General features: G+C 37.5%; 1 protein-coding gene across 6 annotated transcripts in view; it reads left to right on the top strand.

The window, feature by feature from the left end:
• The window catches only part of RABGAP1L (RAB GTPase activating protein 1 like), a 647,569-nt gene that overhangs the window by 352,273 nt on the left and 271,151 nt on the right, over positions 1 to 24,145 (top strand). For all 6 annotated transcript variants that reach the window (XR_014022598.1, XM_081298896.1, XM_081298894.1 and 3 more), the window contains one exon: positions 18,483 to 18,596. Coding sequence is in view for 5 of the 6 variants with exons in the window: in XM_081298896.1 (XP_081155022.1) it covers positions 18,483 to 18,596 (114 nt within the window). In the remaining variant the exon portion in view is untranslated. The remainder of the gene's footprint in view (positions 1 to 18,482; positions 18,597 to 24,145) is intronic.

Genomic DNA, 24,145 nt, shown 5'->3' with positions numbered 1-24,145 from the left:
GCGCGCCGACCGGAACCCCCCGTCTCCTCCGACCTCCTCCGGAATTCCCTCCTACTATCCTTCCCCAACCAATGGGAACTCTCCAGCAGTCCCGTAAAGTCCCGTAACTTGAGTCCGGTAGCAGGCCAAGGTGAACAGCGGGAGTCCAGTTTGCATATGAATGTAAATTTTAACATAATCATCTCAGTGGCTAGCTGGCGTCACTTTACAACCAAAGGTGCCATACATTGTATATTTGCTTGTGGCTCCTAGCAGTAGGTGGCTTTAAAGCCCATGCTTTTTGATTTTTTTCCTATGAAAGGTCATTTTTAGTGTTCTTCTTTATTGCGACTAAATAAGATTGAAAGGCTTCAGGGGGCCCTTAACTGGACTTGGATACCTAGTCTGTAAGCATTCTCACTGCTTAAATGGAGAATTCAGATGATGCCAATGTAGTCAGCTCATTGCTGATACAAGATAAATACTACTGCTTCTATATTTTTGACAGTTTGTAGAACAAAACGTATCTCTGAGATCTGCACATTCATACGTGGATCTGTTTGAAGCCAAAGTCTCTGGAAAATGTTTAAGACCACTGCCCTACTTGTGCTTTTTAGTGGTGTTTGGCTATTAGCCCAGAGTGATAGAATAAACCCTTGTTAATTCCTTAACCACGTGGAAGCACAGCTAAGGAATGTTTTTCAAAGTGGGACTGCCCACTTTGTAAGAAAGCTGGGTGTATTGGAGAAAGAAGGAGAGCATCAGTAGTTTCCGTCTGAAGCGTTTAGTAGACGTAGGGCCAACAGACTCTTGGAGGCAGGTTCCAAGAACAGCCTTCCTTGGGAGCAAATTTTTACCCCCCACAATCAGATAGAGCACTAATCTCTGGGGTATATAAAGAACTCAAAAAACTAAACACCAAAAAACCCCCAAATAACCCAATCAATAAATGGGCCAAGGACCTGAACAGTCACTTCTCAGAAGAGGATATACAATCAATCAACAAATATATGAAAAAATGCTCATCATCTCTAGCAATTAGAGAAATGCAAATCAAAACTACTCTAAGATACCATCTCACTCCAGTCAGAATGGCAACTATTAAGAAGACAAACAACAGTAAGTGTTGGCGAGTATGTGGGGAAAAAGGCACATTCATACACTGCTGGTGGGACTGCAAATTGGTGCAGAAAAGCAGTATGGAAATTTCTTGGAAATCTGGAAATGGAACTGCCATTTGACCCAGCTGTCCCTTTCCTCAGACTATACCCAAAGGACTTAAAAACAGCATACTACAGGGACACAGCCACATCAATGTTTAGAGCAGCACAATTCACAATAGCTAAACTGTGGAGCCAACCTAGATGCCCTTCAGTGGATGAATGGATAAAAAAATGGGCATATATATACAATGGAATATTACCCAGCAATAAAAGAGAATAAAATCATGGCAATTGCAGGTAAATGGATGGCGTTGGAGAAGATAATGCTATATAAATTACTCAATCCCAAAAAACAAATGTCAAATGTTTTCTCTGATATAAGGAGGTTCACTCATAGTCGGGTAGGGAGGGGGAGCATGGGAGGAATAGATGAATTCTAGATGGGGCAGAGAGGTGGGAGGGAAAGGGAGGGGGCAGGGGATTAGTAAGGATGGTATAATGTGATAGACATCATTATCCAAAGTACATGTATGAAGACATGAATTGATGTGAACATACCTTACATACAAACAGAGGTATGAAAACTTATTCTATATGTGTAATAAGAATTGTGATGCATTCCTCTGTCATATATTTTAAAAAATAAAACCAATTAAAAAAATAAAAGAAAATGTTTAAAGTAGGGAAAATATTAGCAAATTGTAAATTCCCAACATACTGCAAAATGTTTAAGTGCCTCACAAGAGACTTATCTGGAATTCATGTTATTATGATTTGCTTTTATGTTCTTGTTTTCTATTCATCCCCTATTGACCAATTGACATTTCTCAGTCATTGAAAGGCTTTGTTCCTGCTCCTGCTCAAAGCATGAGAATAAAACAAACAGTAATTCAGCTCTCTTTTTATCTTTGCTACATAAAGGTAGATTTTTTTTTTTACAGAACTGGTTTCTGCTTGCTAACTTTCTACTTAAATACTAATCTCTACATAACTAGAGTCATATAAAGATGTATTCATAGAATAAAGAAGCAAACGAATGCTCATGATTGACTTCTAATGACATGAACTCAGGTGCATCATTAATTTACTTTTTCCATAATTCCTTGACCTCTAAAACCTATTCTAATAAAGCATATTCGTTATACTTATATTTCAAAGAACTGGTTTTGTCAAAATATTGCATGTTAATAAATGTAATAAAAGTTAAATGTGTGATTTTTCTTAAGGTCTAATAACAATTAAACAAGAAACTACTACAACATTTTTAATTATTTACAGTTATGAATTTTGTGTCCTACATCCTGCATAGGCTGTTTATACTTGCTGGGAAATAAAGTCCCTATTACAGTGAATTCTTAACTTTTAGTAGCTTCAAGGAGTAATAAAAAATTTCAGTGAAAACAAAAAAACAAAAACAAAAAAAAGAACACATTCCATTTCCATTCTTTGCTCCTTCCTGTTTTTATTCCTCTAATCAAAAGGTGTGTGTTTTTTTTTTAATTTCTATTCCCCTACTGTGAGAAAAGTTTGTAACAAAAGGTTTGAAGGTATAGGACGTGGCTTCTGTGTTAAAATTTAGACCCATACTCTCTAATACAGTAGCCATGAGCCACACGTAGTGTTAAGCTTTTGAAATGTGGCAAGTCAGAATTAAAAAGTGTTAGATGTAAACATTTTCATACCAGATTTCAGAAACTTACTATGAAAAAGAAAATGCAAATCATTTTAAGAGTTTTTAATGTTGATTACAGTACAGGTTGAGGTAATATTTCAGATATGTTGGGTTAAATAAAATGTTATTAAAATCTTATCCTGTTCCTTTTTATTCTTTATGTGGCTGTAAGGAAATATAATTTTAAATTGTTTCCAATGCTTAGCATTGGATTTCTTTTGCATAATATTAATTTTGGCTCAATACTATAGTTATCCAGCCTAACCTCACTCTGAAATATGGCCCATTGTCAGATTTTAGGACCACTCACCCACCCAAAGAGGGCTAAATTTTGTTCAGCCTTTTCTTCTGTGTCTTGTCCAACATTCAAAACAGCAAGATACACCTTTATCTGATAGAAAGAAAAAAATCAAATTTACCAGCTGGAGGTGAGGACAGGCAATCTGGACAATGTGAGGACTCCAGGCTCCAGGAAGGGAGTTTCAGTTTTGGTTTTTCCATTACTACTGCTTCAGTGGTTTTCTTTCTGTTTGAACCATCCATTGGCCAATGGAACAGAATAGAAGACAGAAGAGCCAAACCCACATAAATACAGTTATCTCGTACTAAACAAAGGTGCCATAACATGTGTTGGAGAAAAGATAACCTCATCAACAAATGGTGCTAGCAAAACTGGAAATCCATATGTAGCAGAATGAAATTGAACCCCTATCTCTTACCTCGCACAAAATAACTCAAAGTGGATCAGGACCTGAGCATTAGATCAGAGACCCTGTACTTATTAGAAGAAAAAGTAGGCCCAACTCTCCATCATGTCAGCCTAAGAAATGACTTTCTCAACAAGACTTCTAAAGTGTAAGAAGTAAAATCAAGAATCAATCAATGAGATGGTACCAACCTAAAAAGCTGCTTCACAGCAAAGGAAGCAATCAAAAGCGTGAAGAGAGAGCCTATAGGATGGGAGAAAATCTTTGCCACCTGCACTTCAGATAGATCTCCAGGATATACAAAGAAACCAAAACAACTTAATATCAAAAAAACAAATAACCCAATCAATAAATAGACAAAGGAACCAAATAGGCACTTTACAAAAGAAGAAATATAATTAGTCAGCAAAGTGTGAAAAAATGTTCAACATCTCCAGCAATTAAAGAAATGCAAATTAAAACCACACTGAGATTTCATCTCACTCCAGTCAGAATGGCAATTATCAAGAATACAAATAACAATAAATGTTGGCGAGGATGTGGGAAAAAGGTACATTCATACATTGCTGGTGGCACTGCAAATTGATTCAACTACTTTGGAAAGCAGTATGGAGATTCCTCAGAAAGCTTGGAATGGAACCACCATTTGACCCAGTTATCCCACCCCTCAGCATATACCCAAAGGACTTAAAATTAGCATACTGTAGTGACACAGCCATATCAGTATTTATAGCAGCTCAATTAACAATAGCTAAATTATAGACTAGGTGCCCTTCATCAGATGAATAAAGAAAACATGGTATATATACACAATGGAATATTACTCAGCCATAAAAAGAAGAACTTTATGACTTTTGCTGGTACATGGATGGATTTAGAGACTATTAGGCTAAATGAAATAAGCCAATCTGGAAAAAAAAGTTCAATATTCTCTTTGATATGCAGATGCTAACACAGAATAAGGGGGGAGGGGAATAATAATAGTTCAGTGGATTAGACAAAGGGGAATGAAAAATCGGGGGACAGGAATAGGGAAGACAATAGAATAAATCAGACATAATTTTTGGATGTTCATATATGAATAAACCACCATTGAAACTCCATATCATGTACAAGAATGGATTCTAACCAGAATAAGTTATAATCCATGTATATATACTATGTCAAAATATACTCTACTGAACTATTATACCTAAAAAGAACAAATTTTGAAAATTGTTTCCAGAAAATGTTGCTTCTTATTTTCTGTGCTCTTCTTCTGTTTATACACTGAATACGCACTCAGTTAGTCCTGTTGGTGCGACCACCCCTGAGGCTTGAGATGCTAGGTTGTCGTTCTTGAGCCTGGGGAACTAAGTTTCTTTTGTGGTTGTTTGATTGCAGGCAAAAAGATAAAAGTTGTTGATGAAATTGTTTCAATGGAAGTGGGTTGCTGTGTGTGGAGTGTACACACATGTGGGCGTATTAAAGAAGGTTCTGCTGAAATTACTTTCACTTAAAAAGTTTCTATTTTAAAATATACAATAGGAGAAGAAGAAAATTTACATCTTTTAATTAAATAATTTGTAATTTAACTCAGAGACTAATTATTTGTTCAAAAGTTTATCATTATAGTCAGATACCTATAGGGCCTGTTAGCTGGTAAAAATCATTCTAAGAAAATTTAAAATCCTTTGGAAAAATAATTAACGTATAAGTGTGGAAGTCAACATTTATTTCACTTTTAAATTAAAAATAATTGTTGATTATGCCCCACCCTAAACATCTGGTTTTCCTGACTTGGCACTGGTGTATAGCTGCTTGTCGCCATTCCACTCTACCTGCGAGGCCTTTCATGTTGTGCGCTGATCCTTCTTTACACCCGTATGTCCAGTGTGAAACCAGAAAGGTAAAGTGTCCTCGACGGGCCTAGCCTCGTACTGAACCTCAGGTATGGGTTCATGTCATCAGCCTGATTTTGAAACTACTTTTCTCTGTGGCCAGATAATTTTCTCATATATCAATTGATAAATCTTTTGCTTGGCCTTTGGTCAGAGGTCAGTGTTGATGAAGTAAAATCCTCAGTATCTCTGGCCTGTGTTCACCGAGAGGAATCGTCATCTGTCCCCTGCCTTCTTGTCTTCCGGGACCTCAGACCAGTCGGCTATATCTTAATTTGATCTTGTTTTCCAGGCCATCAATTCAGTTTTTCTGTGCCTCACAGACTTGGTAGTTTCACTAATGGTGATGTCTCTCCATTGTTATCTAGATGTCCTCAATTTGTTCCCAGACTTTTAGAGTTTACATCAGATCTTTCTGAATCTATTCATAGCAGTATCTGTAACTTTTAACTAGTATTTGCTCACTTTTATTAAGTAGATTTAACACTGTTAAATTGAAATGTAAAGAGCTTAATATTGAATATTTAAATAGGACTAAAACCATGTATGAGGATGCTTAGGTTTTTTTAAACTCTGTAATATTAGTAATCTGATTAGTACTGCTAGATTTAGCAAATAAAAATAGAACACTCGCTTAAATTTTAATTTTAGGTAATCAGTAACTAAGTTTTAATATATATATTTCCCATGCAGTGTTTTATCTGGCAGGTCCTAAATCTGGGGTAAAACACTGTGACTTTTAATCCTTAGGAGTGAAAACATTGTGGTGTCCTTTAGGGAATCCTAACACTATTAGACAAAGCCTGCAGGAGAGTTGAGCATATTGAATTGACTATGTTTCTTCACAGAGTACCGATTCTTGTAGTAATTTCCCTGCTGAAATCCTTTAGTGAAATGCAAATGAAAAGCTAACAACTAAGAATTATTCTGCACATGAAATACCTTTGAGCCCCATCCTCATGTCTTTCTTTCCTCCTTTCTCCTTGCCCAAGTCTCTTTGATCCTCTTTGTGGGCTATGGTCCAGCTCTATTGGAATATCTGCTCTCAGATTAGAGCCAGACTGTTCTTGCTGCATTTTCCCCACCGTATCTCCATTTCTCCTCCACTTTTAGGGGTTGCATACATTCCCCTGGTGACAAAAGCAGATGTGCCCTTTTGATTGATACTCAAGATCACAACGCTGCATCTTTGTTGTTTAAAGAATCAAAACCATTTCTACGCCGTCCTTCTTCTTGTTGCTCCACATTTGCTACGTTTCTGAAAGTCTCTAGCTCACACTTTCCCAGCTTTGTTTGAGGGCTGCATCATCTACGTTATGATCTTGAACACAACATCACAGCTATAATCAGCATTTAGAAATGCCGACTTGGGAGCTGGGGCTGTAGCTCAGTGGCAGAGAGCTTGCCTTGCACGTGGGAGGTACTGGGTTTGATCCTTAGCACTACAAAAAAATAAATAAAATAGAGGCATGCTGTCCATTTACAACTACAAAAAAAAATTAAAAAGAAATGCTGACTTGGAAGAGTACTCTTTTCAGTGACTACTTAGATAATCACAGCACTGTACCATCTTCAGAAAGCATTTGACTCCTGGTGGGTTGAATGTATACTTAAGCAAAATGTGTGCTTAATATATCTGTGCAAAGTCTTCTTCAACTGTTCTTTCCCACACATCAGGAGCTGGCATTGTAAACTGAGGTGGGATGACTTGCTTTACAGTTAGCTAGAGTAGAGTTTTGAACATGAGACCATTTGTTCTTTGAGAATGAAAACATTGTGAATCATGATGTTGGCTGTGGCTGTCGTCCCATCAGCTATCATTCTGTCTTGTGATGGTTTATCAACCTTCTCACAAGGGACCCACCTTAAGGCATTTCACAAGGTAGATGTAAGTGCTAAATAATGGAAGCTTTGTCCCAGTTCAGCTCATATTTGTGGTTCCGTGTGAGGCATGACCACCCTCCACATTCCGGCAACATAAACACTGTCTTTATCCTTTTTCTTTCTTATTTTACCATTTTCTTTCTTCATTGAATCATTTATTCCACAAATATTTGTTTACTCCCCACTACATGTAGGGTAGTGGATATCTTATCCTAAAGCACCATCTCTAGCAGCCAGGAGTGATCTTTTAGTTGGAGATAAGATATGTCTTAGCCCAAGGCAATATGTGTTATGTTTTGTGGAAGTCTACACAACTTGACATCAAAGGAAGCAGGTGCTTTCACCAGAGGTCCACAGGAAAACACTGCAGAAGAAGTCTAATAAGCCTTTACGAATGAACAGGATTTTACTATGGGACAATGTGGAAAGTAGGATCATCCAGCAGGGGAAATTGCTCATAAGCATTGAAGCTTCAGAGAACAGTGCAAGCTTGCGGAATGGACTGTGCTTCAGATGGCATGCAACGAGGTGCTTCTCTCTTTGCACTTAACAAGTGGGACCATATTGTAAATGGATTTGAGTGCTACGAGGGAACAGAGTAGTGCTGTAGGTAGATTAACCTGAAAGGACTATCTTGGCTCATTGAAGGAGTGAAAAACCTAAGGAAGTAACAATTTACAGCCTGTTGGAATAGCCTGGACAAAAAGTCATAGTAATGTGAACCAGGTGTGCTGCAGTCTGGCTGGGCAAAATAACTGGGAGATGACAAGCAACTTGAAGATTGAAGCGGGAACTGCTTTATTGTGGAACAACAGCGGTATATATATATATATATATATATATATATATATATATATATATATATAACTGATTACACACAGCTTGACTCAATTAGCATCATCCAGATAACAGCAGACAGCCAATAAGGAATTCCCACCATCTGAATGGCTTGGTGGCATTGCCTCACAAACCACTCCTCCTGGCAAACTGCCAGGCACCATCTTGACTTGATTGCAGCCCCCAACACAGGTGGTAGTGACAGAGAGGGACACAACCTGGCTGACTCAATGCTAGGTACTTTGTTTAAAGAAAATATCAGTTTCTTTCATACTGTGAATACCTAGTTACCATGCAGCACAAAAACAGTTTTGTATATGCAGCTTGGTGTCAACAACTTAAAACTTTAGAAAAACAAGAGAGGTTTTATTTGTAGAACCAGACCTTAATAAAAATGCAGGGCCAGAGAGCCTCCTAAGAAATGTTCTTGTGCCTCCATAGCCACTGACTCAAGTCAGTGGGCCTTCAAAGAGTAGCACTGTGCATGAAGAATAAACAAAGTGAAATTTAGAATATCTAAATTTTTATAGCAATTGCATTTTCTTTCCCTTTGTTAGAAATTATCAAAAGCCCAGAGGACCAATTGGTCAAGGGAGAAAAAGGGAGCAGAGACTTCCATAATAACCCTATAAGCTCGGACTGAGGGTAAAGAGGAAACTTGATTATATGGGAAATTCTGAATTGAGTTTTTTTTTAAATTTTTAATTCTAAATGGACCTTTATTTATTTATATGCAGTGCTGAGACTTTAACCCAGTGCCTCACACATGCTAGGCAAGTGGTCTACCACTGAGCTACAACTCCAGTTATTGCTTAAGTTTTAAATGTGGAATGAGGGGTCTGTTACATGTAAGTTCCCAAACAATAGTTTGTGGACATTTGCTGGTGACTGCATAGATGCTTATGAAAAATGCAGATTGCCTGGAGTACCGTGAAGGTTTTGGTAGATTGAATCTGGGTGGCATCTGGGAACATATGTTCTGAAATAGCGTCTCAGATGATAGCCATGGTGTTTGCCATTGACTTTAGTAAAGGTCCAGGGGAGAAAAGTTGAATGGCAGTTGCTGATACAGTGGTGGATGTGATTTCCTAGTGAGGCCACAGAGAGCACGTGGTGTGCAGGACTGAGTACAGAGTGAAATAAGCAAAAAGCAAAGAAACTGAAAAGAACAGTCTTTGGGTGCTTCTAAATCTTAGATAGTCCTCATTTCTGAAACCACATAGAGAAAGAGTATAAAATAAAAAAAAAAATTTGGACATCTGCTTCTGATTTGGCTTCGTTTCAAAACAATCTGACCTATCTCAAAAAGATTTCTTCCACTTCCAAAGGAGTGATAGTTACAAAATCTGTTGAAGAAACAGAAAAGGAACTTGGTGCCGTGGCACATACCTATAATCCTAGCTACTACTCAGGGAGCGGAGGTGGGAGAATCACAAGTTCAAGACCAGCCTGGGAAACCTGGACATTGTGCCCTCCCATGGGGGTGGAATGAAGAGAAGGAGGGAAGGGGAGGGAAGTACACTATCGGAAAGGAAATTTGTAATATTATCTAGAATGGAATTAGAATACTTAATGTATTGAAATGACCTTTATAATTGAGGACTAGTCTTAAAGTCTCTGAGGACAAATCCTTCATTTTTTTTTTTTAAAGAGAGAGTGAGAGACAGGGAGAGAGAGAGAGAGAGAGAGAGAGAGAGAGAGAGAGAGAGAGAGAGAGAGAGAATTTTTTTTTAATCTTTATTTTTTAGTTTTCGGCGGGCACAACATGTTTGTTGGTATGTGGTGCTGAGGATCGAACCCGGGCCGCACGCATGCCAGGCGAGCGCGCTACCACTTGAGCCACATCCCCAGCCCCAAATCCTTCATTCTTAGCCAGTCCTATTTCTTTTGTTATTATTGTCATCAGTACATCTTCTACTCCTAGATGACTAAAATTTTGTGTTAGTAGAAATATACTGTTATGAAAAATAAGAGAATGGACCATTTCCTATGCCTTTTTGATGCGCCAGATCCTGGTACAATGTTGTCTTTTTATTTTTTATTTTTTTCAGTTTTAGATGGTAGATGGACACAATATTTTTATTTATTTTTTATGTACTGCTGATAATTGTGCCTCACATGTGCTATGCAAGCACTCTACCACTGAGCTACAACCCCAGCCCACAATGTCTTCTTGCATAGAATAAATGTTAAATGTTTGAATGGTAAGTTTTCATATGGACATGTGCAACTAGGAGTATATTATTTGAATACATTACTTAAATCATTTTGTAAAAAGCATCTAAACTATACTTATAAATTTCTGAGGTAATGCTCATCTAGAAAAGTCCTGGAGTCATTTTTGGCCATTCACTGAAGACACCTGCAAATGCAAACAAAGCTGGGAAATGTCTAGAGAAGTATTTATTGCCACCCCACTCCCACCTCAGGGCCTTGTGCCATCTTTCCCTTCTCTTAGTATTTGTACTTTCACTCAGAGAGAAGAAAATCAACCCTACCCAAATACCAGGCCTCTCCTCACCATCTCTTTATCTTGTTTATTTTTTGATAGTTTCACTCAGCAACCAACATGGTATACTTATTTGCTTAATAACTTTCTCCCCTGCTACTAAAATATATCCTCCATAGGAGCAGAGACTGTCTTGTTAAAACCTGGTATCTTCTACATTTTGAATAGTGCCCAATTCTTAATAAGTGCTTAGAAAAGTATTTGTTGAATACATGAATGGATTGGATTCATACTATAAAGCAAAATAGGAAGCTTATTTTTATGTATATTTCAGTGTTTATCATTCAACTTAAGGTGTAACTGAGGGGCTGGGGTTGTTGTTCAGCAGTAAGTGCTCATCTAGCACATGCGAGGCCCTGGTTTCGATCCTCAGCACCACATAAAAATAAATAAATAAGTAAATAAATGTATTGTGTCCAACTACTTCTAAAAATAAATATTAATATTAAAAAAAAGAAGAAGATGTAACTGAGGCGGGCGGAGTGACACATGCCTTTAATCCCAGCAGCTCAGGAGGTTGAGGCAGAAGGATTGCAAGTTCAAAGCCAAAGTGAGGTGCTAAGGAATTCAGTGAGACCCTGTCTCTAAATAAAATACAAAATAGGGCTTAAGATGTGGCTCAGTGGCGGAATTTTCCTGAGTTCAATCTCCAGTACCAAAAAAAAGAAAAAAGAAAAGAAGAAGAAGTAACAGCTTTAAGAGTTTCAAAGAAAAGATTTTAAAGTGATGGAAGGCTCAAGAGGTAGAATATTTTCTAAAAGTTTAACTTGTAAAAATAATTACTGAGTGTACACAAGATCAGAATTAATAAAAATCGAAAATAATGGTTAGGTTAGAATAGGCTTATCAACCTTTTTTTTTTTTTTTTAATCACAAGCATTCCTCAAAACTTTTTGGAAAAGTTAAAGAATGTGTTGTTGCATGCTGTGACACCACCCCAGGGCTTCTTTCAGGAGCAGAATGTGCATCATGAATCCTGACTGGTCTATAGACACTTTCTCTTCTTCCCTTTGTTCCCCTTTAGTTCTCTTTGCTGCCACTTTCCCCTCAAGAGATTTCTTTTTATTTGAAGGCAGAATATATATATATTTAACCTTTATATCAGACTTTGGCTCGGAGGCACTTAGCAGCCGCATGCAGAGCCTGGAAAGCAGCGCACTCCTGATGCAACCCAGCTGAGGGTGTTTCTTTGCTTCCGTATCCCTCACTTCTGTTAGTACCCATCCCCATATGCAAGTAATGAAGTCTGGCAGTGACCCAGCCTGGTTTTGTTACTGTTTCTACCTCATAATTGTAGTATCACACTTGAAACTAGAATATACTTTAATATTTTCTCCTTTCATCTTTGGCTTTTTGCATTTTTGGCAAACATCAAGGGGAATAAATGAGACCCACCACTGCAAACCCATCTGCCTTCAGGGACATGTAAGCAGCCCAGGCTGTGATGTTTAACCACCCAACACAGAACTGCAGGGGAGTCCCTGGGGAGTAACAGAAGGCACATTCGAAGGTCAAATTTTCTTTAGCTCTGAATCATTTATCTGCCAACTGATTGTGGTAGGGATGGTCTGTATTGGCATTTTCAATGGCACTAACAGATTGGCTTGGAACTTATAAAAAACTGCATTGATTTTGTGGTAGATGTAAAGTGAAAGTACGGTTTATACTTTGGGTTTGATAATAGGAATTAATAAGAAAATATGCTGTTACAGTTTTTAAAATATGGCAAACCCAGGTACAGATGAGTTTATTTGTCAGCATATTACTCTTATACTGCTGCAGCTGCTGTCAAGGTCACATGTGGAAATAGTCGTCCTCACTAAAATGCCCTTCTAGTTCTTGACAGCCCAGAAATTGCTTCATAAAAAATAATAGTATGTGATCTTCCAAACCTGTCTTCCTAATGCTTGTTGACACTTGAATGTTGCATTCATTTCTTTTTTTAACAACAAGCTAGTCAGTGATGATTCTCTTCTGGTAGGAATTCAGATAATTACAAATCCATCAGGGCAGATGTGTTGTACTGGAAGAATAGCTCATAGTATTCTTGCCAGCAGGCCTGAAGTGGAACCCACTTTACCATGATCAAAAGTCAACGAAGCTCCTTATCATACCTCTTTAGAGATAGCTTCCAACTGCTCTTCAGTAAACTGAATCAGACCCTGTGTTTGTAACATGTATTTTAGCCACTGAAAATTGTCTTTTTTTGAGTCATATGACTTAATAGTTTGTAAATTAAAGAGAATCCTGGGAAAGTGGATTTAGTTTCCCAGGATAGGATATAGGGGTATAAAGTATGGGGAGTAAAACTCAACTTTTCAGACTTTATTGCAAACTTTTCACCACTTTGTGGCCCAAAGTCAGCTTTTATGTATGGCCTAATCTACGGCAGGAGAAAGCATGATCTCAAGGGTATTGCATACAAGTTTCATTCTTGGTGTCGATAGTCCAGAAAGGAGGTATATAGTTGTGACAGTGGCATTTATCCTGTTCAGTCATTCTCTGATCTTTAGAAGCTAAATTCTAAAGTAATGACGAAATTGGTAATGCTTTGGCAATTTTATCTTCTACCTTACCCTGTCCTTCCCTCCCTTTCTGGGTATATTTGAGTACATCTTTCTCTAGCATGTGATTTGTATGCAAAGCTGATCCCAGATTGTATATCAGTTAATAAAAGTAGTACTTTATCCAAGTAATTGTTGACCTTTGCTTTTATTAGCTATTGAATAGAAACAAAGATAATTTAGAACACATAACACACACGATAGGAAATTAAGAGCAGCATATGTATGTCTTAATATACCATCATGCCACAAATTCTACAAGAATTGGTTTCATAAATATAATGCCATAACAGTTTTTTATTTTATTATTTGGAGTGTAGAAATATAGAAGAATGTCTGAAATGTAATTCACCAAAAATAAAACAATCAGTAATGAGTATCTCATTTATACTAGGCAATTTGCTAAACAAGTATTTTATTCAAAATGTAATTATGCATTTGATAATATCCTATTTTATAAACAAGGAAACTGAAGGTTAGCAAGAGTAAATAACTTCCTCTCCTTGACATTTTCTCAGAAGATCTAAAATTAGTGTACAACACCAACACAGCCACATCAGAGTTTATAGCAGCACAATTCACAATAGCTATATTATGGAATCAACCCAGATGCTTATAAATAAATGAATATATAAAGAAATTGTGGCATGTGTGTGTGTGTGTGTGTGTGTGCAATTGAGTTCTACTTAGCCATAAAAAAGAAGGAGAGTGTGGCATTTGCTGGTGAATGGATGGAAATAGAGAATATCATGCTGAATGAAATTAGTAAAAGTCAGAATCTCAAAGGTTAAATTTTTTCTCTCATATGCAGAAGCTGGAGTCAAATAAAGGATGGAGGTTAGGGGAAGGGTAGAATAAAATAAAGAGCCAATCAACTACAAATTAATAGACAAGCAAAAGGAAGTCTAGTAGAGGAAGGAGAGGGGAGGGAGAGCTGGAGGGAAAGGAGGAGGTCATGAACTGAAGCCAGTGTCCATGCCTGTAGGAGCTTGTGGAAATGAACCCAATAGTGTGTATGACTGTAAAGCTCATTAGGGCTTTATAAACATAATAATGACAAAATAATATAAAATAATAATAATAAAACATAAAAAAGAACCTAAAATATTTTTTTAAAAAGAATAAATACCTTGTCTGAGATCTTGTAGATATGAATGAGGAAAGCAGAAATGGAATCAATGAGTTTGGCCCCAAATCCCTGAACGACCCTGCTGGACTCTGAGAAGTAGAATGGGAGGAGGTGTCCCCTGAGAAGTCAGCTGTGGGTCAGGTTGTGGGTCTGGATATTGGTGCAGTGGGGGCACTTGAAGGAGCGACTTTTTCCCTCCTCTCACTGTGAAGAGAGTTGGCAGGACCCAGGGAAGTCTTCTATGGGAACCTCCGGGAAAACGAACTTTCAGTTTTGGTTGTGATATGAAAGGCTTTTAGCCATATAAAAATGAGATGTTTTCACATGAAAGTCTTTAACTCCAGATATTTAAATGGTGAATTTTTTAACTCACTGTCTTTCCTCTGTGTTCATTTTAATTCTTGTACAAATTGGCCATCGTAATCAGAATAAGTCTGAAAAGAAAGGAGTCACTACTAAAGAGAAAAATGTGTTTTGTCCTCCTTTCAGAGACTGTTAGATTTTGGTGACTCCTTGAATCAAGTATTTGCTGAATGAGTGGGTGAGTGAATTTGGAAGATTAGGTGTGCATTCTTGAAATATACACTGGTAAAGTGAAGTTCCTGAAATTATTCCAGTAAAAGCAATGTATAGAAAGAAAAATATAGAATTACACATGTGTAGAAAGCATGTAAAAGTCATCCTACAGAAGGGAACTCTCATACATTGTAAGTGATAAAGTAAATTAGTGTAGCCATTACCAAAAACAGTATGGGAGATTCCTCAAAAAACTAGAACTATGATGTGATTCAGCAATTCCAGGAGTGGAAAGGAAGTCCATGTGTTCAACAGATAACCTGCACTCTTGTGTTTTCTCAATAGCAATCTAGGTGCCTGTCAGCAAATGGATGGATAAAAATAATGTGGTATATGTACCAAACAGAATATTATCCTGCAATGAAGAGAACGAGGCAATGTGGATAAGCTTGGGGACATGATATTCAGTGAAATAAGGCAGGCCTACAAACACGTACACCATGTGTGCTCACTGACATGGGAAGCTGTGAAGTTGATGTCAGAGATGTCAAGGGTAGCATAGTGGCAGGAAGTATATGGCGGGTTGAGAAAGGATGGTTAATAGGCATGGAGAAGTTGGACAGTAAGAACAGCTTCTACTGTTCTGTAGCACATTAGGATAATTATGGTTGACAACAATAAATTATATATTTCAAATGACCTAGTAGAGAATATTTTGAAGTTTTCTAACACAAGAGAAATGATAAATATCTGAAGTGATAGACATGTTAATTAACCTTATCCAGTCATTACCATATTGTTGTCAGGGATTGAAATATCATACTACTTTTCTGTTGCTGTAACAAAATACCCAAGGCTGAGTAATTTATAAAGAAAATAAGTTTATGTAACTTATAGTTCTGCTTGGCTCTGGCCAGGGCCTCACAATGAATGGTATTAGACTGGTGGGTGTGTGTGCAAATGAGAGTGATTTCATGGCAAGACAGGAAGGCAGAGCATAGAGAGAAGCCATATTGCTCTTTTATAGCAACCCCTTGCAGGAACTAACCAGGGACTCACAAGAGCTACACTAATTCCTTCTGGGTAAACACTCCCTGGTAACATAGTCATCTCACACTAGACCCCATCACTTAAAGGTTTCACCACCTCAGAACATCATTACACTGAGGATCAAGCTTCCAACATGTGTACCAAACCATATGCAAACAAAGCATGCCAAACTTCATAAATATGTATAATCATTTTGTCATTTAGCAATTATTTGTAATCAGCCATAGAGCAGGCCATTTGAGGCCATATCTTGGAGGAACTTTCAAAAAGTAACCCCAGGAAGGGGAAACTTATGAAATGTTGGTGATTTTATTTTCCTTTGATTTTGCTCTTTATTTCTTAAACAAGAAAGATCAGATATGCATAGAAAAACTTACTTGGTATTGTGAAAATTTACTTTCTAGACATTTTTATTTAGTTTCCCTTCCTCTGAATCAGTCTGTTGATACCATTTTTAAAAAGTACAATGTTAGGGGCTGGAGATGTGACTCAAGCGGTAGCGTGCTCGCCTGGCATATGTGCCCTGCAGCCCAGGTTCGATCCTTAGCACCACATACAAACAAAGATGTTGTGTCCGCCAAAAACTAAAAAATAAATATTAAAAATTCTCTCTCTCTCTAAAAAAAAAAAAGTATAATGTTACACGTGTAAGCAGTTAAGTAGTTTCTAGGTAATACAAGTCCAATATTTTTCCCTCTTAATATCCTGCAGAGTACAAGGAGTTATTCTGTGAGCCACTGAATACATGTTTGCCTCTAAAATAGTTTACCAGTGATAGTAGTAACACTTTGTTGGTCAAGATTTTACTATAGGGAAAGAAGCCTATTGGGGCAGGGTGAACTGAAGAATGAAAACTTAGGACTGTCTGGCTACCAGATTCTCATATTCAGACTCGAGAAGGGATAAAATAAACATTTCAGAGAGTATGTTTTATTTTCTTTCTCTCCTTCCCTTTCTTCTTCTCTCTGTCCTCCCTCCCACTCTCCCTTCTTTCCTGTCTTCTATTTCTATCTCCACACCCTCCCCCTTTTTTTTTTTTGCAGTGCTGGTGTTTGAACCCAGAGCCTTATGCATGCTAAGCACAGGCTCTACCACAGACTGTACTCTACTCCTGTAATATATTTTCTGTGTGTTGCCTTTAGACTTACCCTCTTCTAGACCCCACCCCTAAATTTTCTTTAGCACTAGCAGTTGCATTTATCATGACAAACACAAGTTTTCCATGAATCTATCTTTTCTTATGCTGGGGCATAGCTTATCTTTTTAAAAAGTTCCATTTTTATTCAGCCTTAGCCTTCCATTCCTGAATGCCATCAGAATTTCCTCTGGACTGATTTATCCTATGTTCCTTGTTTGCTATTGTTTGCTAGCAAACTTGGATCTCTTCTGTTTGCCTCCTTTGTTTCTCTACATGATATAAGATCTAATTACCACCCAGCATGAAGTAGCAGCTAAGATGAAAAAGGCAGCAAGAGCAGGCAGCAGCTTCACTGAGAGCTAATCAGCTGCCCCTCCTTGTGTATTCAGCTGAAGGAGGAAGGGAAGCAGCATTCACCAGAGTGACTCATATTTTAAATGTTTTTTTTTCCTTTCTTGATTTGAGACTGAAAAGGGGGATTTGTTCAAATTGTTATGGAAGCAAAACACTGGACAATACTTTTAATTTGCAATTAGTAGTCTTTGATGCTTCTTTGGATTGCACAGAGTATTTTTTATCATCAGGATTGCTCAAAGTAGTCCCATCCTATTATCCTGGCATTTAAATGCAGATACAACAAACATTTCCAGGAATAAAAAGAAAATCAAGTGGATAATTAATCATTTTTAATAAGGCTTAGAATTTTACTCAATTTTCAGCTTTTGGTTTCCCAATTTGCCTAAAACTATCTCTAGGTTTATGTACAAAGCATATGGCATCTTACTATAGTAGCTTCTTGGCTTTTTGTTTTGTGGGATGGATGAGTTGGATAATTAACCTTGTGTATGTGGGGAGGGAGTTGATAGTATTTTTAATTTTTAAATGACTGTGATTTGAATTTCCCTTTATTAGATTGTCAAAGATTAAAAATTAGAAAATATGTGATATTAGGTTCATGTGAAGAGACATAATACTTGCTTTTTGGGGAATATATTTTGGTCTGACAATTCTAGAAGGACAATATCTATCAAAACTGAAAGTACATATACCCATGACCTAACAGTACCACCTCTAGGAATCTACCCTTGAACATCCTGTAAGACACATGTATAAAATGTTCCTTATGGTATTATTTTTATGTAAATATATAATGCAAAAATGGTCATTAATAGATTAATAAATAAAGTAGGATATTTCTCCTCTCTTTGTCCCCCATATAAACACACATGCACACACCCATACACTTACAGATTGGTGGGTGAAAAGACTTTACAAAAAAGCGCTGTTAGCTCTTAACTCTGGAGGATAGGATTGCAGGTCTCAGGTAAAAGGGTGGATTTGGGGTTGCAGTGATTTTGTGCTTTTTAAAGTTTTTTACCCTGTGTATATGGTGTTTTTCATAATTGAAAATAAATTTTATGTTAATAACCAAATGTGGGTTTTTCCCCTCTTAGGACTCAGCCCAGGAGAGTGTTATTACTCGAGATATTCATCGTACGTTTCCTGCTCATGATTACTTCAAGGACACAGGAGGAGATGGTCAGGAATCGCTTTACAAGATCTGCAAGGTAGGGCTCTCCCCTCTGTTTTTTTCTAGAATGTTGTACAGGGCTGTTTTAGGAGCCTATTTTAATTAAACCTTTTAAGTTTTCCCCTATTTTTGTGCCTTATTTGCATAGTACCATATTTTCTGCTGTGTACTCCTGGATCCTCGATCCAGCGCCCTTCTCAAAGGGGACTTTTCTTCCATGTGTTCCTAAGGAGGCATGGCAGAGCTGCAGCATGGCTCTACTGCTAACAGAAAGGAACAGGATGTCCTCTCAGGCTGCGCTGTGAAGGCTCTGAAGAGTCCCAGAGGACTCTGCCCTTCTGACTAGATAATGTGGTGATTGTCTGAACTTTGGACAGGAAGGCAAGAGTGAGAATCAGTGTTGGGCCTGTTGTTGAATCCTGGCAGGTTCTCTGATTCTGTTGATATACTCTGTGCTAAGTCACATTATACATCCTTTTGTTTATACGTTTCATTTTGAAATCTTTCCTCTCCCTCATTATGAGTAGGCCTGGAAAAACATGGCTTCCTGCTTTCCAGTGAACTGCTTAGATACAAAGACCCTGTCTGTCAGTGGAGAATAGCTAACAAGTGATTAATTGCTCCAGGTTACATCAGAAATGCAGAGGGAAGTGTAGTGGATATACTCATCTTGTTCTTACTTGTCATTCTAAGAGAGATTGTTAATAATAGTGAGCTACATAAATCTCAGATAATAATTTGGGGAAAAAGCAAACACTGAGGCTAATTTGTAAGTTAGATAATCATTACCTGAGTAGCAAATTTAGCCTTTTTAATGAATAGTGAATACTTGCCAGTGGGTCGTCTGAAGTGTTTTCACAAATCTGTTCGTTTTATATTTACTGTTTTTTTTTTTTTAAATAGCACTCATATAAGCACTCGCCTACATATGCCAACCAAGTACAGTTGTTTAATTTTGCAAATGGCACGTTTCATTAAAATCTGCTTGCATGTTGGTGGTTTTGCCCTCTTCCCACGCCTCCGTCTTTTTTTGTTTCTTTCTCATTTTTTTCGATCTCAATATTTTGGAATAATATAAATATACACTGATCAGAAATATATTTTAGGGGGGGGGTGCCGGAGGTGTAGCTCAGTGGCAGGGTGCTTGTCTAGTATGCATAAGACCCTGGGTTTGATTCCTGGCACTACAAAAAAAAAACACATTATTTTTATATAGATGTATCATTTAGAGTCAGAAATACACAAATAACTTAAAATCTGAGGGAATACCAATCTTTGAAAAGTTATGCATTGGGGGTGGGGCTGTAGCTCATTGGTGGCATGCTCGCCTTGCACGCTGGGTTCGATCCTCAGCACCACGTGAAAATAAATTAAAAATGAAGGTATTGTGTCCATCTACAACTAAAAAAAACAAAGGGAAAAGAAAAGTTATGCATCATCAAATTGAAAAAAATACCAAAATTATTGCACTGTGTATAATATAGTCATTATAGATTTATAAAAGGTAAATTTAATTATTAAAAATTTTTTGAATATTTTTGAAATTCTACAAGCTAACCAGCTTCTGGTTTGTATAAGAAGATAGGAAAAAATTTCTATAGTTTCTGAGTTTATTTAGAAGGATCTAGCTTATAGCATATGGAGCAACATTTTCCCCCTAGCATTTAGTGTATTTTCAGCCAATCAGTGTTTTTTCCCCTCAGTTTTTCTCTGATTGATATTACTTTCTTCATATAACTAAAACAGATGGTTCCATGTTCTTGCAAGCTCTGACTTCTTATTTTTCTCCATTGTAGTAAAATTAGTATTTGCTCCATTATATTAGGGAAGTATCTGAAACATTACCAAACACAAATTTAAAAGTTAAATGATGGCACTATTAAATATTTGATATGCTTTTCTCTGGTATAGCAGACAATAATCCAACTTTAAGTTTATTCAGAAATAGTCATTAGTGCATTATATAGGTAAAAGTATAAAAATGTAGATCAAAGATATTTATTGACAAATAACTTAAATCACATTGAATTTTGTGAATATGTAGAAAACAGGCAAAATCATATATAAGATAGCTTATAGAAGTTTATACATATACATAAAAATATTATACATATACATAAAAATAATTTTATAACAGTCTTTGATGATGGAGGTGAGCAGAAATGTATGTATCAGCAAATATTTGAGAAACTAACCTATGGTATGGACCAGTTGGTTTGTGATTAACACAATTCCTTCTCCTCTTTATATACCCTTATTTGGCAGTTTGGTACTCATGTCAGGAAACATTAGGAGGTAGTGATACCTCACAAATATGATTGCATATTTGTTAGTAACTTAGGACTAAATATTTTTCTCAAGCTTCTACATCTACTTTGTTTTTTGAATCCAGTTTGAGCCATAGTTTTTTTGCATGGTTACAACTCTCATCCCCAATCCCTAAAAGCTGCTTGTGTGTGACCTTAACACTGAGTATAATCTACCTGCTCTTAATATTTTTGGTCACAGAATGTTATCCAGCATTATATATCATACTCAGCAATTTGCCTTTGGGTTTTTTTTCTAGTTATGATGCACAGAACTGAATAAACATTAATGATACCTTGATCATATATATCAGCAACTTTGGTAAATGATCTGTAAATAAGAACAGTTTTGGGGGGATTCCAACATGGCGGCGGGTGCAGAGAGATCAAGTCTCTGACCTCTTCAGCTGTGCAGGCATAGGGAGTCGTAAACAACCTAAATCTGTTTGCTCAGGATCACTAGGCAATGCTGAGCAGACGTGGATCTGGGGCGAACAGTCTGGGCCTCTCAGAACACACACTGAGCCCGGATCGGCTGAATTCAAGCTCCCGTTCGCCTGCTTCCCGCAGACAAACAGCTGTGACTCAGCACTAATCCATCCGGCTGAAACAACTGGTCAGCCCTTCTCATCCTACGGAGGTAAATGCCTACCGAGCCTTCATAGGTAGTGGCCACAGGTTTGAAACGGGGCTTGGGAGAGACAGTAAGGACCCACCTGTTGCATTGGTCGCCCGGCAAAGGGAAACGAACTGTCGCCATTTGCAAGAGATACCACCATGGCAGAGAACTGACGTCATCAGACTGCGGCGGAGGAGATAACTTCATTGAAACCTGCGGCTACAGGTGTGTAATTCCCTAGCCTTCCCTCTCCACACATCGGGGAAACCTTAAGGGCCCCTCCCAGCTCTCCCGTGAGCACGATAGCCAGACCGAGGGAATCAGAGGTGGCGCGGGACCCGCGGCGCGGAAGTACCGCTCCCACCAGTGCTGACAGCTGAGGTCTCTTGCACCAGCTACCGGGGGCGTGGCTACCGGAGGGCAAGTAAAATTCACTGAGGATTCTCAGCCCCAAGCTCTACAAACTTAGGGTCTGAGGGAATGGCAAACTGGAAGAGTGTGCCCAATCGTTCATGAAAACAGGGCTCCCGGGAGCAGCAGACCTGGCGTGTAGCCAGTATTGTGGTGAGCGGCACCCGTGAGAGGGGCCTGGCTAGAGGAAAAGTGGGAAGTGACTAGACACAAGAGGAGGCCCTAGGCACTCAGGATTGGAGACTCGCCCAGTCTGGGAGGAAGAGCTGCTGCACAGTGATTGGTTCCCGCGTATTGACAGGAGAAACTTGGCCTGGTGGGCACAGCGCCACCTACTGGAAGAGAAGTTAATCAAACTCTAAGACTGCATTTATTAGTTTTTTTTTCTTTTTTTCTTTTCTCTCTCTTTTTTTTTTTTTTTGATTTGGGTTTTTCTTTCATTTTCATTTTTCTTTCTTGTTGTTTTTTAAAAATTTTTTTTACAATTTAAAAAAAATTTTTTTTCTTCTAATTTTAATTTTAATTTTTTTAATTATTTTTTTTCTTTTTTTTCTTGTTTATTTCCTATATTTTTCTTCTTTTGTCTTTTCATTTCTTTTCAATTATCTTATCCCCCCTTCCTTGAATTCTACCTGCTTACTCTCACTCTCTTTAGTGACTTCTTCCCTTCCCTTCTAATACCTTTCCTCCCAAGCATCTAATAAATTTATAGGAGTAAACAGTAACTCATCAGTCAAACAGAACAAGAAGTAATATGAGCAGCTTCAAAAAGCAAGAGAGAAAAGGAGTACAAACAATGCAGGACAGCCTAAATATTCAGGAGGACCTAGAGTCATCAGAAAAATAGTCATATAAAGAACTCAAGGAACACCTTAGACAGATGGAATGGAACCTTAAAGAGGATACAAGACAGCAAATTCAAGCAGCGAAAGAACACATTGAGAATGAATTACATAAACAGATAAAAGAATAAGTTAAGCATCTTTATCAGGAGATAGAGATTATAAAAAGTAATCAAACAATAATTCTAGAAATGAAGGAAACGATAAACCAAATTAAAAACTCAATTGAGAGTATCACTAACAGAGTGGATCAAGTAGAAGCCAGAATGTCAGATAATGAACACAAAATATATCATCTTGAAAAGAGTCTAGCCAACTGAGAAAGGCTGGTAAAATAATCATGAGAAAAACATCCAAGAGTTATGGGATAACATAAAAAAAACCAAACTTACGAGTCATCGGGATAGAAGAAGGTACAGAGATTCAAACCAAGGGAATGAGTAACCTGCTGAATGAAATAATTACAGAAAACTTTCCAGAAATAAAAAAGGAAACAGATATACAAATTGAAGAAGGATACAGGACACCGAGCACACAAAATCACAGTAGACCAACGCCAAGACACATAGTTATGAAGATATCCAATATACAGAACAAACAGAAAATATTAAAAGCTACAAGAGAAAGGAGACAGATTATATTCAGGGGTAAACCAATAAGGTTAACAACGGATTTTTCATCACAGACGCTGAAAGCAAGAACATCCTGGAACAACATATTTCAAACACTGAAAAACAATGGATGCCAACCAAGAATTCTGTATCCAGCAAAATTAAGCTTCAGGTATGACAATGAAATAAAAAATCTTTCATGATAAACAAAAGTTAAAAGAATTTGCAGCCAGAAAACCAGCATTGCAAAGCATTTTGAGCAAAACTCTACACGAGGAAGAAATGAAAAACAATAACCAAAACCATCAGTAGGAAGTGCCTCGGTAAAGACAGAGGGCGAGGGGAAAGATAATCATGGAGAAACAAACTAAATTTTTTAAAAAAAGGATAAATAATCAAACATGGCTGGAAGTACAAACCATATATCAATAGTAACTCTGAATGTTAATGGCTTAAACTCTCCAATAAAGCGACATAGGCTGGTATCATGGATTAAAAAAACAAATCCAACAATATGCTGCCTCCAGTAGACACATCTGATTGGAAAAGACATACACAGGCTGAAGATGAAAGGATGGGAAAAAATATACCACGCACACAGTCCTTGTAAGCAAGCAGGGGTGGCCATCCTCATATCGAATAAAATCTTCTTCAAGACTAAGTTAATCAAAAGGGATAAAGAAGGACATTATATACTGTTAAAAGGAACCATTCACCAACAAGACATAACAATTATCAATATTTATGCACCAAATAATGGTGCTGTGACATTCATAAAACAAATTCTCCTCAAGTTC

Source organism: Spermophilus citellus (genome assembly GCF_964194105.1).
Source record: "Spermophilus citellus genome assembly, chromosome: 6".
Lineage (NCBI taxonomy): Eukaryota > Metazoa > Chordata > Mammalia > Rodentia > Sciuridae > Spermophilus > Spermophilus citellus.
This window is presented reverse-complemented; position numbering and strand designations above follow the sequence as displayed.